The 18065-nt window shown below is 36.0% G+C and overlaps 1 protein-coding gene across 1 annotated transcript; it reads right to left on the minus strand.

The window, feature by feature from the left end:
• Positions 1–310: 310 nt before the first annotated feature.
• Positions 311–11188, minus strand: LOC110792665 (outer envelope protein 64, mitochondrial). Its single transcript, XM_021997478.2, has 13 exons — positions 10681–11188; positions 10418–10570; positions 9631–9755; positions 9025–9150; positions 8288–8467; positions 7972–8116; positions 5376–5544; positions 4077–4211; positions 3758–3958; positions 2797–2924; positions 2346–2397; positions 1691–1760; positions 311–642 (listed from the first exon to the last, which is right to left on the minus strand). Exons 1-13 carry the CDS (start codon positions 10923–10925, stop codon positions 560–562), a joined length of 1812 nt encoding a protein of 603 aa, XP_021853170.1. The 5' UTR covers positions 10926–11188; the 3' UTR covers positions 311–559.
• Between the last annotated feature and the right edge of the window lie 6877 nt (positions 11189–18065).

Below are 18065 nucleotides of genomic sequence, written 5' to 3' on the forward strand. Positions count from 1 at the left end.
AAAGTAATAGGAGATAATGATTTCATGATATCTCATACCTCATACAAACATCAACAAGTGTATATTTTTTGTATTATTAAACAAAATAGTGTTGAAATCCCTAAATCTTAAATGCTTGATGTACTTCATTTCATTTAACAGGCAACAGCAAGGAGAAAGAAAGTACTGAGAAATTTGTACAGAAAAGTATTCCGAATCCACCTCTCGAATGTGGGTGCAGATTAATTCTTTTAATTACCCTGATCAGTTGAATACAATCCTATCATCTGCCCTTAATCCTATTTCCTGCTTGTTTATTGTTGATAGAATATTTCTTTTTCAACAATGAAGCTTGTTTCATTTTTTTTTAATGCATATGGAACTCGCCAAAAAATTTGTGCAAGAATGTTGCATCATTCACCACAATGCCAAAATTTCTATACACAAATTAAAAGAAAAAAAAAAATTAGATCAAGTATATGAACACCATGCTCTTCCCCTCGTTTTAATTTCTCATAAGAAGTACAGTACTTCGTATTTGTTTTGCCTTCAGATTGAGTTTTGAAATCCTGCATTATTATTAACTCATGAGCTTCCTCAACCGCTTTTCTCCAAGACTAGCAGCCTTACTGTGTGGCTCAAGAACATGTGCATATTTGTAGTCTGCAAACATAATGATTATTGTAAAGATCGGAATATAAACTTTGTATTACAGACAGGTTATACTAACTGTAAAATCCAACATCAGAGTTCAGAATCCAGCCCAACCCGGCCCTAACCCGGCCCGATGAATAGGTCTAGTTCAGATGATACAGGAGGCATGCTAATGGAATTGTGAAATCTGACATCAGAGTTCAGAATCCAGCCCAACCCGGCCCAATGAATAGGTCTAGTTCAGATGATACAGGAGGCGTGCTAATGGAGTGATTGTAGAATTTGGGAATAATAAGCAATAGTTAAGGTCATATGATTGCATCAATCTGGTTGATCAACAATAGACAACAACAGCAACTATGATGATGATAATCATGACCCATGGGTTCAAAAAGGAAGATCCAATGGCCCTACACTTTCAAATAGAGGTGATCAAAATCCGGGCCAGGTCGGGCTTTGACACAAAACTCATGCCTAAACCCATAAATTCGATACGGGCTTTTTGGGCCACATTGGGCTTTGGTCTAAAATCCGACTTCAGAGTTCAGATGATACAGGAGGCATGCTAATGGAAATATTGTAGAATTTGGGAATAATAAGCAAATATTAAGGCCATATGATTGCATCAATCAGGTTAATCAACAACAACATCAATCAGGTTAATCAACAACAACAACAGCAACAACTACGAGGATGATATTGATGATTTGATGATGCAGTATCCCAGATTCCCACGAGTTCAATAAAGGAAGATCCAGTGGCCCTACATTCTCAAATAGAGGTGATCAAAATTCGGGCTGGGATGGGCTTTAACACAAAAGCTCATGCCCAAGCCCATAAATATGATACGGGCTTTTTGGGCCACATCAGGCTTTGATCTAAAAATGTGTGTTTGGGGAGGCCCAAATGCACACTTTTCGGGTCGGGTAGGGCTATAGTTGATCAGGTCTACTACTCTCAAAGAGTAAATCACTAAGAGAACAAGAGAAATAAGTTGGAAGTACACTAAGATTTGCAGCATTTAAAAAAACAGAAAAGAGTGGAAAAGAAGTACAACCTTCAGCAGCTTCCTTATATCGAAGAAGCGCCTCTCTAGCAGCTCCTCTTCGTAAGTATGCTTTCACATTCTGCAAACATAAATTACAACTCAAAAGATTATTCACAAAGCTGAAACAATAACAATCTTCGATAAAGCGTTTTAAATTAACAAATGAAGATAAAGAAAACCTTCAGAACGGTACCAACACAAAGACATGATGATGATATATCATGTCTTAATATATACGGGACCACTCCAGTCAAATTTACCACCAAAACTAAAATCATAAACATTTGCCATTCTCAATTTTCCCAATAAAAATTAGGCCACACTGATAGTAAATAAGTTCAACTTCAGAAAAGGAACTTTTCAATAATGTAAACAGTGCAACAAAAGTTCCTCCATCATTGTGGGAAATGAGAGGATCCTGTTTATCCCTTTGTTGGTCAATCAAAATCAGTGTATTTAGAGGTGGAAACAAAGTCTGCCGCAAAATTTGAAAATGGAAATAACTCATTGTTTCTCCATTATATCCTAATAACTCTGGATACATGATCAATTAAATTTAGTTCAATATTATAAATAATCAAAAATGCAGAAGCAGATACGGAGAAATATTTTGTGATCACATCAAAGAGCCTTTCATGGTTGAGAAAGAAAAAAAATCCGTCACCTTTTTACTGAGTGATATAGCTTTTGTGCAATCCTCCTCAGCTTGCTGGAAGCTACACAAAGAGAAGAGCAATCTCAATATCTCATACCAAAATTTTGATTTGAGTGAAAAGAAGAGGAAGTCACTCCTTTGAACCCATGGAAATTTCAAAATAGGTCTTGTCTCTTCTCGAGGAGCATAAAATTCTCAAATTTTGAAGGTGCGAGACAAATTACATCAAAGGGGGCATAAAAGGGGAAAAAATGGCCTACTGACTCCCTGTGAGGTAAATCTTTGTATGTGGACAGTGGACTATCAACAATCGACCATAAGATGGAACTCGGTCCATAAGCTAGAGATTGTTTTACAAGACAATATTTGAAATAACGAATTCTTTTGTTCTCCAACGTCTAATGTTGCTGTAAGGAAATTAACATTGTAAGAAAAAGCGGGAGGAATAAAAATGAATTACCCTCCAAGTTCTAAGTGTGCAGCTGCTCGATTGCTATAGTAAGTTCCATTGGTCTCATTCAGCTTAATAGCATCAGTGTAGTAGTTGACAGCCTTATTCCATTGTTTTCCCTTGTATGCAGCATTTCCCTGCAGAAAGATGCATGACTGTAATTCGAAAAAGTAAAGTTCTACTTGGTACAAGGCAATAAATACGCAAGAAACTTAACAGCTGAAGACTAATTAGAAAAGGAGTTTATTTAATAACTTGAACTTTATATACTCCATAAATTTCATAACCTGCCAACAGTATACCAACTTCAACAAGCCACGGCCCAAGCGTAGATGGCTTGCAAAGAAATCCAAACCGCTTTCTTAGTAAACAGAAACATGGTAATATTATTGGGTGGCATGAACCAGAATTATTCAATACTAGAATGCACTCGGTCTTAGAGTTAAATAATAAATCACTAAATCAAACATCGTGAAAGGATGTTTTTCACATTTACACATAGGTCAGTAGCTGGTAAAGGACCCGAATCATGAAGGATCACTGTGATCACACAAATATTTTAATATCGCCAGGTTTCTTTCTAAAGAAAAGAATGAAAATTATTTTTAATCAGGATGGAGCGACTGACATCTCCAACTATACGAAGTCAAAACCCTTTTGGATAATCTAGGAAGTAGCATTTACTTTATCCAAGGTACTGCTTTAAACCTCTCGCGCAACCTCTAAATCCTATTTAGTACACTTATGTTGTTCGGATACCAAGAAATTCCAAGTTTCCAACACTTCCAAAGACAGTATATATAGAGAGAGATAAGGTGCATAACTGCATATGGCAAGTGTTGCAAGAAAAGGGGTCAATCATTGCTTTGATCTGATATTAATGCAATTAATTGTCACATAGAGAGAAGAAAATAATCACAAAACAGAATTTTCACAAATCATACAAAAACGGCATCTTTAGCAAACCAACCTTCTCTTTGAGCAGTTCAGACGCATTCAGGTCACCATTAGCAACTGGCAATGGCATGGACTCAGATGCAAGTCTCACTTGTTCTTTAAGTGTTGAATAGCAATCCAACACAGTATCGAGCAGAAATTTGTCAGCTCCATGAAATGCAATAAAGGAAATTGAAGTTGGAAGATCGTCATTCTCTCCCAATGGAACAGTGACCTGGCAGTAGAACAGCGTGTAACTTCTATGAGAATAAGCAGGTGATGAACCTGAAAAATTAACCCAAAGCCTCCCCAACCCCCCTAAGCCCCCTAAGGGAAGCTTGATTATTCAATACCTGGCAGCAACCAGACATGCTTGATATGCAGGATAAGACTAGTGCTTGATCATAAAACTCAGCAGATTGACATTTTCTTGAGTTGCGTTTAATTGGAGGATCAACTATTGTTGGAAGAACAAGAACTCCATCTTCCTGGGAAAAACAAATAGATAGAAGATATAACACAGATGACACAGTTAGAGAGCTCTGGCTAAATCTGCAAAAACCAGATTATTAAGAATTTACTCAATATTAAAGAGTCCCCCAACAGGAAAACATTCAAAACACACGCCAAACAAAAAAAATTAAAAATTAAAACTTGAAGAACACAAGTAACAAACCCTGCCTAAAGTAGAGAAAAGCCAGCCTAAAGAAGTTAAAAACAAAAGTAAGAAACAAGTAATCTGTGGTCATAAAAACTAAAGATTTAGCCTCATATTCAGCGTGAAAATTTATCATCAACAGCCAAGATATGGTTCAAAACCTACAACTCCAACAAACAGAAGATGCACAAAGCTTATCAAAAACTGCAGACAAAAAGTATTTACTGAAATTGGCTTCCTTAAAAATGGACACAAACTTATTACTCCGTATCATTCATAAAAAGCGGCTGGGCCTTGAATTTTCCACTCCATACTTCCAAGTATCCAACCCTATTTTGAACAATTCACATTAGAAGTACCCTGTTTAAGAAGCAGCATAATTACTGCAATATGAAAGCTTGAAGAAAGTAATCTTGTAATTACAATGAGCAAGTACGAGGGCAATCCTGAAAGGGACAATGAATACTCATTGTAAGTTGAAACTGGCAATGTGGTGGTTGAGCACACTGTCTATCAAGCAGCCATACTTCTGAGTCCTCTTTATCACACAAAGATATGTCCTCAGACAGGACAAGAAAATCCCAACATTTGGTTTAAAGTAAAGATAGTGCATGAGCCTCAATCTTCCTCTACTAGATTCTCTAAAATACCCCTAATAAGCACGCATTATTACTTTCCTAAGTCAATACCCCTAATAAGTAAAAAATATTACAGTGCCGTGGAGTTAATAAACATGCACCTTCTCTAACTTTTAGGTTGTAATGCATGCTGCAATAGTGCTATCTCATTACAGAAAACCTAAAAAAAGTTTCTCCACAGATTTGAAATAAGCTGCACAAAGTTACATCTGATCAGCTAATTTCGCCTGCCGTGGAATGGTGGAAGTTCTATTATACGGAACAAAAAGGGAACAGGATTGTTCATCCTCGTATAGACCTGGAAAATGGGTCATTTGGTTCAAGTTCAACACAAGTTAATAAAATGCTAAATATACCTTTAGAAGGTTCTGTAATGCAGAACGCAATTCGGTCCTCACTTTGTACAGAACTTTTACATCCTCAGGTACTGACTTGATTGCTGTACGAACACGTCCAGATATATTATCCCCAAACTTCGGTTTCACTGACGTGATCCATTCTCCATGATTTGTTTTAAACTCATACCTGATAGAGATTTTAGCAAGTCAGAACTAAATACAAGAATCAAACCAACCAATAAATTTATCACCAACAAACCGTAAGAACTAAGGAACCACAGAAACCATAAGAATCAAGAATGAAAAGAGTCATCATTATTTTTCAAACATGCATAAAAGGTGAAGAGAACTAGCTTATTTTGCAGTCCAATATCTCGAAGCAAAATATAGCATGTTTGTTAAAAGTGCATTTCATCTGTATTCCAGTATAACAGGTACCCAGAAAGATAAATAGTTTGTCACTAGGCTAAGAAGTAAGGTCTCCAGAATTGAATTCAGCAACTTACAGAAGCTTATCTAAATAAAAAGAGCAATTATGGCATCCCAATAGAATAGCCATAGCATATACTTCATGGGAGATTGGGAAGAAAAGAAGGCTACAGCATTGCACATATCAAACCTGGAAACCATCATATAAGCGCTCACAAGCTTGCACTGTCCCATCCAATTACAAGTCTCAGTAAATCTTTATGTATCTTTTTGGTATCTCCTTAAACCACACTAAATTAAATCAATCTTTTGTATTAGTTAGTATTGGCCATGTGGTATCTCTGGCGCTTAACAATGCTAGGTTTACACCAACTCATCTGACACATAAGAGGGGGAAAAAAACACTGAATATGGATTTTTTATATTTTTTATGTTCATTAGTATAAACACGTATCAAAAAGACACTGAGAGGGTGGCATCCATATAAAAAAGGAGCTAAGGGCAGGCCAAAATTCTCATGCTCTCAACTAGTCAAGCTATCATATACTCCATTTATCCCAAACAAACTTCATGGTTCATTTTGGCACGTGTATTAGAAATAATTGCTGAATGAAAATGAAATAATTTGAAGCAGACAGTAAAATAAGAAAGAGAAAAGTGACTGATGTGTGGGAGACAAAAAAGGGAAACCAATATTGAAATCATTCACTTTTACTGTATGGAGATTTTTGTTGAAATACCCAAACTAAGCAATGTGGAAGTTAAATTTGGAACGGAGGGAGAATTCATTTCAAAACCAAGAAAGCGCAGTACTGCTCACACTCTAACACCCGACTTCAAGTATAACCTACAAAAGTCGACTAGTTTCTTTTTTTCCAACTGCACCAACTAGCTAATGGAACCATGCTCCATGTATCAGCAATTCATACTCTCTACACCATGGTGTAAAAACTCGCCCGAGTTAACTCGTATCGCCCGAGTTAACAAGGTTTTGGAGGCTGGCGATACGAGATATCCTGAGTTGTAAAGGTGTTTTTAAAAACGGCGAGATCTCGGCCGGTTCAACTGATCCGAACGAATTTTGTCCGCATTAAGCGTTATAAACCTCACATCTACTCGGTTTTCAGCCGAATTCCCCATGTTTTCGACAAAAAGAAAGGGGAAAAGGAAAGAAATGGAGAAACTCCATTGAAATCGAGTAGAGAACTCCATTTTCAAATCTAAAACAAGAGATGACAGAGAAGGTAGACAAAGGAACTCATTTTAATTATGTCACGTGTACGGTTTAGGGGAGGGGGACTAGGGTAGGTAGTGAATGGGGCTGACACGGGGCTTCTTTTTCAAATTTTAAATTCCTACGCGACAACCGCGACGCGGTCCACGACTAACGCATCATTTCCGTTACCGAGACTCCGCGACCGATCCCGCGACCGTGACCGATACCGCATTTTTTATCTATGCTCTACACCCTTCCTTTCCAAGATACAAGAAAATCTAAAGCCAAAAAAGGTTCCATACTTCTGATCCCAAACAAGTCTAAAGATACCAAAGAGAAAGAACCAAAAGTTACCTTCATCATCCTTAAGTAAATTAGCAACAAAGAAAAAAACATTATTAATGTACCGGCTGCAGAGACAAAAGCAGTTACCTAACTTCCTCATAAGACTCAGAAAATGTTTCGTAAAACATTGACTATCTGAACTCACCCACAAGTCCACAGAATATATAGGGCCATCAAATCCCCATTTTCCACAACAGAACTTAAGAAAAATTGAATCTCCAATTCAAGCTTTTCAACAGCCCTTTCTCCCAGCCATCTTTAAGGTTTAATACATTAATTGAAAAAATAAGTGGTGCAACTTTACAGTTATTCCGTCAGTACAGCTCCAGTTCTATTCATATTTATCCAACCTGCTTCAATAACTAATTCTCAATAATGACACGCTATTTTTTTCCCTCCTAAAGAGATAAACTTTACCACAAAGCATAACCACTAATCACTTAAATGTATCTAATTTACCAGCTCAAATTCTCAAGTGCAGAAGAGAGAGAGGCAATATTTAAGAACAACCAGGTATGGGCATGAGAATAAAAATCATCCATCTGCTACTTACATAATAGAGGGGAGCACCAAAGCTGACTCTTCAAAATTAGCAAAATAAAGAAGATCTCTATGAGACAATACCTATTAAGTAAAACCATAACCGACGAAAGAGCTTTAAGAGCTCCTACTCCACTTTGCACAGTTGAAGATTCTTCACAAAACGCTTTCAGACTTGCGACATTTGAAGCAATAAATTGGCCAATATTTACATGCTTGGGACTCTGGTCTGCACGAAAAATGAAATATAACTCTAATTACAACCAAGAAATCCCACCAATACATGAACTCATCACATAAGTATCCTTTTATGCATGATATATTGGCATTCAAACCAGACCAAGTACAGGAAGTAAGAGAGTTTAACGAACATTAGAGAAAAGAGCACTGTGTGGCTTACATCCAGATAGCGTTTCTGTCATCTTTTTCACAAAATATGATGTCTTGGGCTTTAAAGCTTTTGAAAGTTCAAATAGATCATCTGCAACTACGAAGCGCCTTGGCCTCTTAGGCTCAGCCTTCAACTGCAGCAAGACATGTCCAACGCGATGTAAAACAGAGGGATCCCTAGCAAACCATCCTGAATGATAATATTATATTTTAAAAAATCAGCAAATCTGGAATAAATAGCCAGGATTTACAATATAAGAAGTATTAAGGCGGGTGCCAGTTGGGGGGGGGGGGGGGGGGGGGGTCTTATCAGATAGCAACACACGTACGTTGTGAATTTTCAGATATTCACTGTTATTAGTCACAACTTCCTCTTACATCTTCCCTCTTCTAACTTTAGCACAAATGAGAGGGACGAAATTTGATTTATTTTAAAAAAAAAATATTAACTAAGTGGTTTTCCTTTCTACTTCTCCCATTTCTTTGGAATATTTTATCCTCTTTATTCTTTCAGAGAAATCCCTTATTAATGATAAAGTTCAGACATTTGGACCTCCTTCTCAAACCCGACCAACCAGAGCCATACTAGGACTTTTTGTTGTTGTCTCTGCTGTTTATTGTCCACAAGCTGTCAAATAGACCAGCATAATTGGCTATTTGAAACTTACTTCACTTAATTTTAGATGAGCAGTGAATAAAGAAGATCTATAGGAAAATGGCACAGTTCAAAGCAGAATGGTTCATTACCAATAGTGTCTAGACTTTGAGAATTTGGCAGGACTCCATCTATAGAGATAGCCCCATGAGACGGGCGAAATCCAAAAACACCGCACAATGATGCTGGAATTCTTATACACCCAATTGTATCAGTACCTGAAACGTCATACTCGTCAGATACTAACCGGAAGAAATACACCTTAATATTTTACGAAAAACACTTTCTGCTAGATACTTGATTGATCACAGTAATCTACAATTTGATGTTTCTATAGAAAAGCTAATTACATGATCAGATTACATGCTTCACAGAACTCAGTGACACTCCACAGTCTACACCAAAAGTTACTGAGAGTCTAACAAAATTCAGATACAACACATAGCAAAACATGCCTCTATATAAATGGATGCGACACCACCTGCTTAAAATGCAGAAAACGAGATTGGAAAGGATCAACAAGCAGGCGCAATGCAAACCAGAAAATTTTCAATTTCGTGCTTGTATAGTATTTTCTAGTACACTGTCAAAACTCAAAGCGTATAACTTTATAAGACACCAGTCACAGGGTGTAGCCATCATTCCAATTATATAAGATACCTTAACAAAATACAAGATGGTTAGAAAAGACCTCATACCAAGAGCAAAATCAACAAGCTGTGCAGCAACTGCTACAGCTGAGCCACTAGAAGACCCCCCGGGAATATGGTGTGGTGTCGACGGATTGGTAGGAGTTCCATAATGCACATTTTCACCAGTAATCCTGGAACACAACACTGCTTTACCTCAATAAACTTTTCCACTGGTAAGGGAAAAGCAGCAAGACAGAAACAATGGCATACGAAGAACTACAATACGCACATTGCCCATTAGGCAAGTAAACACTAGTGTTCAACCAACCATTCTCTTTACATATCATAAGCCTAACCCGGAATTTAAAACAAAACTTCATTCACCCATCAAATGCACAGACATTAAAGGAAAGAATACAGTCAAGGAGGTTCACCTTAGCATAGAACCCAAGCCACTCCAATGCCAAAACCCAAGAGTAATATACTCCTTCCATCCCGAGATAATCAGCCACATTGTGTTTGGGGATATACAGAAATAACATACAACTGTCCTAATATACTAAATTTCAACTCAATTCCCTTATATCCCTAAGTAAACGTGGCCTATAATTTAGGGGCAAACAAAGCACCAAATCACTTGTCAGTTGTCACTAAACAAGTATAGTTCAAAAATAACTCAAAATTACCCCATGTTTTGATCACTGCTCTTATGAGTAACATTCGAGATTTCAATTGCCATCCTTAATTAAAGACAATGCATGCAAATTAACCCAAAAAATGACAAACCTATCAACCTGATCACATCATAGTACAACAATTGAACAATAAAATTTTCCCAGAAATGCTAATTTACCCAAATGAGAGTTCATCCAAAACAGTGGACCCCACACAAGTAGCTCCCTTCTTCAACAAGTGATCAATCACAACCGCTGTCTTCTCCCCTTCACCATGCGTCCTCTTCCAATCCGGGTTTCCAAACCCCGTTACTCGCCCCTTTATCTCGAATCTGCATCATCCCACACACAATCAAAATCTTCAAAAGTCAAAAATAAATTAAAAAAGAAAGAAAACTGCAAAATGGTGAAATCACTGAAATGGTGAAATGAAATGACGAACATGTCCTTGACAGCGAATGAGAGGGCATATAGGGAGAGAGGAGCAGCAGGAGGAGGTGGCTGAGGAAAAGGGAGAAGCTCAAAACGTTCAACAAAGGCGCCAAAATCTTCTCTTTCTAGAAGCTTCTTTTCTCTCCTCCTACTCCTCTCTCTAGAAACTACCACTGCGATCCCTGCAACTCCTATTCCGATCAAAATCCAAACTTTGGGGTTGTTTGATAAGCTGGTTTTAAGAGAATCCGCCATTTTTAGGGTAAAATGGAGGTTCAATTTGATTAAAGATCTTAACTTCCTGTGTTTTGGGGGAGGAAGATGGTGTTTAAAGTTGCAGAGGTTGATTGTTGTTCAAGGTTTAACAAGGGTTTTAGGAGAGAGAAAGAAAGGAAAGTTGGGGGATGGGAGGGTTGGTCAATGGAGATTCAGAACGGTAGGATGAAGCTGTGCTTTGTAGTGAACGGTGGATCTAGGAGTAGAGAAGATCAGAAGGGGAGGAGTTGATCATAGGAATGTGGAAAACGTAGTAGGGGATTGTGATTTGATCATAACAACACAAGTGCGTTAGGATTTTACTTTCTTTCTTTCAATTTTTTTTTTTTAAATGTTTAATAGAAATGCTATTGGTTAAAATTGTGCATGGATAAATGTATCGGTCAAACTCACGTATCTATATTAATATAGACCTCATGAATTAAATATTACATTTTCAACTATCTTAGCTAGTTATAATGTATGTTATATATTTCCATGTAAACACACAATATAATCTTATTAATGAATAGTAATGAATTAAAGAAAAATAAACGCCAAATATATATATATATATATATATATATATATATATATATATATATATATATATATATATATATATATATATATATATATATATATATATATATATATATATATATATATATATATAGTGCTAAACTTATAAATGTATGATTCTTCACTTCACATCTTAAGCTTAAGAACTTAGGAAAATGGAGTGTAATTATGAGTGTAGAAGAGAGAAATATTAATGCAGGTATAATAATCATCTAATCACGAAGAAGAGGAATCGAGTTTGTTTTTTTATTTTCGGATATTGGGCTTAGATTGGAAGGTTGTTGATCGGCCGCTAATCTTGTGTCACCACGGCAATCGTTAATGGCATCACCTGTATGAACTCATATTTACACAAAACCCTACTGAAAGTAAAACCCGATGCAACGCTCGGGCCACACACTAGTTATATAGAATAATATTGTGTGTATGCAAACGATGAACTTGTTTTTAAAGCAATATATTATAGGATGAACTTGTTTGATTTATACATTGACATTCACTATATATTGTTATTGACCATACGTTTTGCAACGTAGAATGTTGATTATAAGAAAGGATCAATTGAACACGAGTTTATGGTTGAAATAGCGAATATTAGATAATTTTCATGCCCAAATATTTGGCTCAGAAAATATTCTAGATTCTTTAAACCACAACATCCCACTTTACTCGGCTCATTTCACTAGTTGATCGTCCCAACTCATAGACTGGGAAAATATGATGTTGGGTCGCATGCAACCTTCCTCTCACATTAGTAGGATATTGTATGCTTTTAGACCTAGTCCGCGCGGATTTGTTTTGGACACCTTCCCAAACTAATGAAGTTAAGTGGACACTTAAAAGAAATGCAATGTACTCTTCCTTATTCTTTCCATGTGGGACTTGAGTTGTCATCCTAACATATGTGAATTTGGACAACCCAAAAAGGGTAATTAAGACCAAAGCTTGAGCCTGATCAAACATTATGATACTTCATCCGTATTTAAATAGGAGAAACACTTGGTCGGGCACGGGTATTAAGGACGAATAGTTGAATGAAATGAAATAATAAAGCAAGTGGGGTTAGATTAAATATTTTAATCAAGTAAAATAAGTGAGGACCATTAAATTTTGGAGGGGTGTGGGGTGGGGGTTTATGAAATCAACTAGTTTTTACCCCGTGCGATGCACGAGTTTCTTAATTTAAAAATCCAGGCACATCATTTATGTCATATAAAGTAGGATACGCAAATTTTGAAAAAATAAAATGTGAAACATTTGGAGTATAATGAAATTAAATTTAGAATGTGAAATGAATAAAAGTATTTTTGAAATAAAATGAATATCTAAGTAATTAAGGAGGAGAATTGGAAAGGGTGAATATAAATGATGAATTAACAAAAAAAAATATTAAAAAATATAAAAGAGATGACACGTGGCATCATTACATGCAAACATTGTGTTTTAAAATATTAGAATAAATAGATTGTTTAATGTGATAGTGATCATAGGGTAATTAAATAGATATATTATTTAATTAGATACTCCCTCCGTATTTATTTAAGAGATACACTTGACCGGACACGGGTATTAAGAAAAAAAATTGAATGAAATAAAATAATAAAGTAAGTGGGATTGGGTAGATATTTCAATAAGTAAACAAGTGGGGACCATATCATTTTTGGGGTGGGAGGTGGGTTGGGTAAATTAGATGTATTATTTAATTAGATGGTGGGGTTGATAAGTTACTAAAAATGACAAGTGTATCTCTTAAATAAATACGGCCGGAAAAGGCAAGTGTATCTCCTATTTAAATACCGCCGGAAATGGTAAGTGTACCTTCTATTTAAATATAGAGGGAGTACAATTTTAAGAAGTTGGACATGAGTTTCATAGTAAAACGATACCCGACCCGGTTTTTTTTATCACCTCCACTCCTCTGCCCTAGCCTATAAAACAAGAACATTATACTAATCCGTATTTGTCATGACTTGTGTCGGGTTCGGATCAGGTGGAGCATCACCCATAATCCGCTCCACCCGGTCCATCCGGTCACCCGATTTACCCACACCAGCCAATGAAACGAGTGGATCACCCGGTGGAAGATATTAACCATTAAAATATTACCACTTAAAGATATGCATAATAATTAACAACAAAATACTTATATTCCTACATTTATTTCCGACACGTATAATTATTTCTCATCACCATAACTTATAACCATTTTTTTCAACTTTAATAAATAATAGGCTTCACCAACACCTTCAATGTTTATTTTTTTTAGGGATCAATGTTTTAATTATAAATATAAACTAGTATTTTGGCCCGAGCGATGCCCCAGATTATTATATGAATAACAATTAATTACATATTCTTTAATGAAATTATGTTTGAATTTTTTCACAAAATAATTATTCTATATTATTGTCAGGATTAAGTCGTATCACCTAATCAAAAATAAACCTAAGTCCACTAACAAGATAGCAAGGGAAGTAGGGATCGAATCCATAGGGAAACATACGTTCTTTCTATTACTAAATCTAAGGTCTAGACTACTGGGAACAAGATTATGGTTGATTAATACTACGACAATAATAGAATATGAAAATATCAATATTAAAAGAATCTAGGGTGACAGTTCACCACAAATGCAGACTAGAGATTGACGACAGACAATAATAAACAATTAATGACCATAACTAGAAAAACATGCATCTCTCGAATCTTATGAATTCCTTAGGAAATTACAACTAGCAGGCTCTCGCTATGTAATAGAAATAAATCCTATCTATAGCCACTGATCATGAACACCAGATTTAACCTCTCGGCGCATAATCTAAGATTCATCAAATTCAATCAAAATAGTCCGGCCGAACAGAATTGACGAACAAACAAAACAAACTATATAAATTATGATTAAAAATCAAATATTTAAATCAAATACAATCCCCAATTATATGGATCCCCTAAACCCTAAAAATTAAACTACCCACTCATATTAATAATAAACAAAGCATATAATATTATTGGAAACATAATTAGAACAAAATAATAAAGCAAGGTAAGAAATAATACCTAAGGGAATAAAGAACGAACAATGAAAGCTTGAATTTTTAATTGAAATAAAACTAAGTGTTGAACAATTCAGAGAATAAAACTAAGCAATGGAAATAAACTAAGTGTTTAAAACTAAGGAATAAGATGTCTAAGGGCTATATTTATAGTCTTGCCCAAAACAAAACAAAAAACCGGAAGAAAGTAAGAGAAAAAGCGTTGGAGGTTGGCGTCGCCCGATCGGGCGAGCTGCTCGATAACAAGTCAATCGGGCGAAGATCCGCCCGATCGGGCGGATGAGAAATTCCTCATATGTCCTGCAGGATGGGAGCCCGATGGGCACCGGGCGAAGACCGGCCGATTGGACGTGGGTTGAAGCTTGTAAATGATTCCTTTTCTCGCCCGATTTTCTCTATTCTCCCTCCAGTCGTAGGGCGATCAGCAGAATGCACCGTTCTTCACTCATATCACCAAGTCTAACTCTCGGGTCGGGGCTCAATCATAGGCATCCCAGGCTCCCAAGGGTCGACCATGAACATCCTGAACCTACTCGGGAACTGTGTAGTGGCCTATATCATCGTAAAACGAGCCTAAAAGGCCAATTTCTCATTAAACGAACTTGAAACTCAAGGCACACTCACAACACAAATTAGTACCAAAAAGGGCTCCTAAGAGCTCATTTAACGCAGAAAAGTATTAAGGGACGGGGGTAAAGCTCTATATAAAATACACTCATCAATTATATTAATATTAATTTTGCAAAAACAATATGTAAAAGGTTATAGCTCAATTGGATAATACTCTAGTGTTTAAAACATGAGGACGCAGGTTCGAATCTTATGCCAAACCATATTTCTTATTTTTTAAATGAAAGTGTATTGATAGCATAAACTTATGGATTGAGGGAGAGCGCCAAGTGGCTTGTAGACGTTTTTAGAAACGCCTTTTAATATATAGTATAAATAAAATGCGGAGTATATAAAATAAATGGTTGATGGATCGAGTTGGATCCGGTGGTAAACGAGTTGTAATTGTACGTGGGTCGGGTGATGGACCAAAGGGCTTCAATATTTTTTGAATTAAACGAGTCAAACTAACCACACCAATACCCAAAATTATAGTCTTGTTTTTCAAATTGGGCGTCCCAAAATTATAGTTATGGTTCTAATTTCGGCTATTAAGGTCCCCACTTTCTCATGTACTATATTAATTAAAAATGCATTGAAAACCCCACCCATGTACTATATTCCGTTTTTCTATGTACTATATTCTCTTTTCCATGTACTTTATTCCATTTTTCCATACAACTCAATCATCATTTGAACTTTATTCCACTTTTTCATGTCCTATATTCAATTTTTCTTAAAACCCGTATTTTTGGTCAAACGAGACTATAAATATGGGATGGAGTGAGTAACTATTATTGTTAATTATCTTTTTGAATAAACATTTGAGCAAGTAAAATTTCATTTGATATTAAGTTAGACTTTCTAAAATTGTGACGGCAAAGGAAAATTAACTTGAAAATTACGCGTGTCCAAAAATCTTACAAATACACACCAATACAATATAACACAATCATCCGACACATATCTATCACATCACAAACTTCACCCTATCATCCAATTTTCACCCGGTTAATTATATTGGACGATCGGATGGTCATCTAGTGAATATTTCCATCCCACTTAGGCACTTATAGTCTTACTAGATTAGATCCCATGCACACACGGTTTTTGATAAAAAAAAAAAAATCACAAATGATAATGTGGTAATAGTTATAACATTTTAAACATTTTTATCTTCCAAACTACTGCATTGTTATAACATTTTTAACACACTCGTTTAAATTTATTCATTTAATATGCATATTTAAAATGATAATGTGGTAATTTGACTAAAATATTGAGTGATATATTTTTCATTATTAATATATTGATTTGAATAAAATATTAACAATTTAGAATAATTATTATTACATCGTATCTATTGTTGCAATAATTTATTAACAAACTTTTGTTTCCATACATAGATAGTTTTAGTAAAGCATATAGAAAGACTTTGCAATGTCCGTGAAATAAAAATGAGAGAGAGAAAGACATTTAGAGAGAGAAAGAGAAAAAAGAAAAAAAAAGCCCTATGAGATACTCAAGCCCAACAAGAACCCTAGCCTTTTCCTCTTTTCATCCGCCTCCTACTCTACCAATTCATCCCCATTGTTGGTTTCTGATTTTGTTCGATCCTCTCTGCAAATCCAAAACCATGAAAGTAAAGCTATCTCTCAGTGTAATTATTACCCTATAACCTACATTAATTCCTTATTAATTGCGATTAATAGTGGGATTTTTTCGGCGGTTCGATCTCAACCTTTGGATCTTGATTCAAAGGCCCTGATCTGTTCTTGGGAAGCTTGTCTTGGGTTTTCCATCTGTAATTATGAAGGAAATCCACTTTTAGTGGATTTATTTTTAATCGGAAAATCTTGCTGCTTCATTTTGGCTAATAAGAGGAATGGTCATTCTTGGTGGTCGAGTTCGGCGGACTTTGCTTGCTGGAGTAACTCTACCTCTTCGATTCTCTCAGGGAAGTATTTAATTTCAACTAATTATTATTATTGCATTGGAAATTGTCATAATCGTTTTATCGTTTGTGTTCTGGTGTTTTACGGCCCTATTTGTGCTTGTCAAATTGTTTATGATGTTAATCTTTGGTCTAGATTGTGTTGGTTTCCTGACCTTGATGCCCAAGTCTCTCCTAATTTGGTTTTACGCCACCTTTTTAACCCTAAATCGCATATTAATGGATGTTTTGTGTTTTATTTGGTTAATTTAATTAGCCATGTCATCAACTATGTCTCCTCTCATGCTGTATTATCTCCTAATTTTCAATTAAGGAGGTTGCTTGCTAAGTCTTTCCATATGCCCTTAATTAAGATTCAGATTATGGCCACCCGACCTTTTTTTAATATTGGTCACTATAAATACGATCTTTGTGTGCACTGTTGTTTTCACACCACCTCTCTTACTCCCTTCTCCTCTCTGTAACATCACTATTACCACACTCCCTTGCATTTGTTATTCATGTCTGATATTCCTCCAAACTCCAATTATGCCTCACTTTTCAAGACAAACAATTCTGCAATTCCCACTCAATCTCAATCTGTTTGTGTTCCTGGTAGTTCAGTTAATACCATCCCCAACCCCATCACCCACTCAGACACAGAATCTATGGGAAGTCACCATTTTATTGATGCTCCCAATTCCCCACCTCCGCACACTTCACACACTGTCCCTACAGAGGTTCACAGTGAATCTCTCGCTGTGATTTCTTTGAATGCCCCTGCTCTTTCTGATGATGAAGTCTCCTTGATGGAGAAATCTTGCTTTTATGGGAGGGCTTGGGGTGAGTTCATTCCTCAGGCTGCTATCATTGCTAGACTCAATAAAGAATGGAATAACACTAAGGGTGAGATCAGGTTCAGATATTTAGGTAATGGTTGGTTCTTAATTCAGTTTGATAACC

Source organism: Spinacia oleracea, chromosome 4 (assembly GCF_020520425.1).
Source record: "Spinacia oleracea cultivar Varoflay chromosome 4, BTI_SOV_V1, whole genome shotgun sequence".
In the NCBI taxonomy this organism is placed as follows: Eukaryota; Viridiplantae; Streptophyta; class Magnoliopsida; order Caryophyllales; family Amaranthaceae; genus Spinacia; species Spinacia oleracea.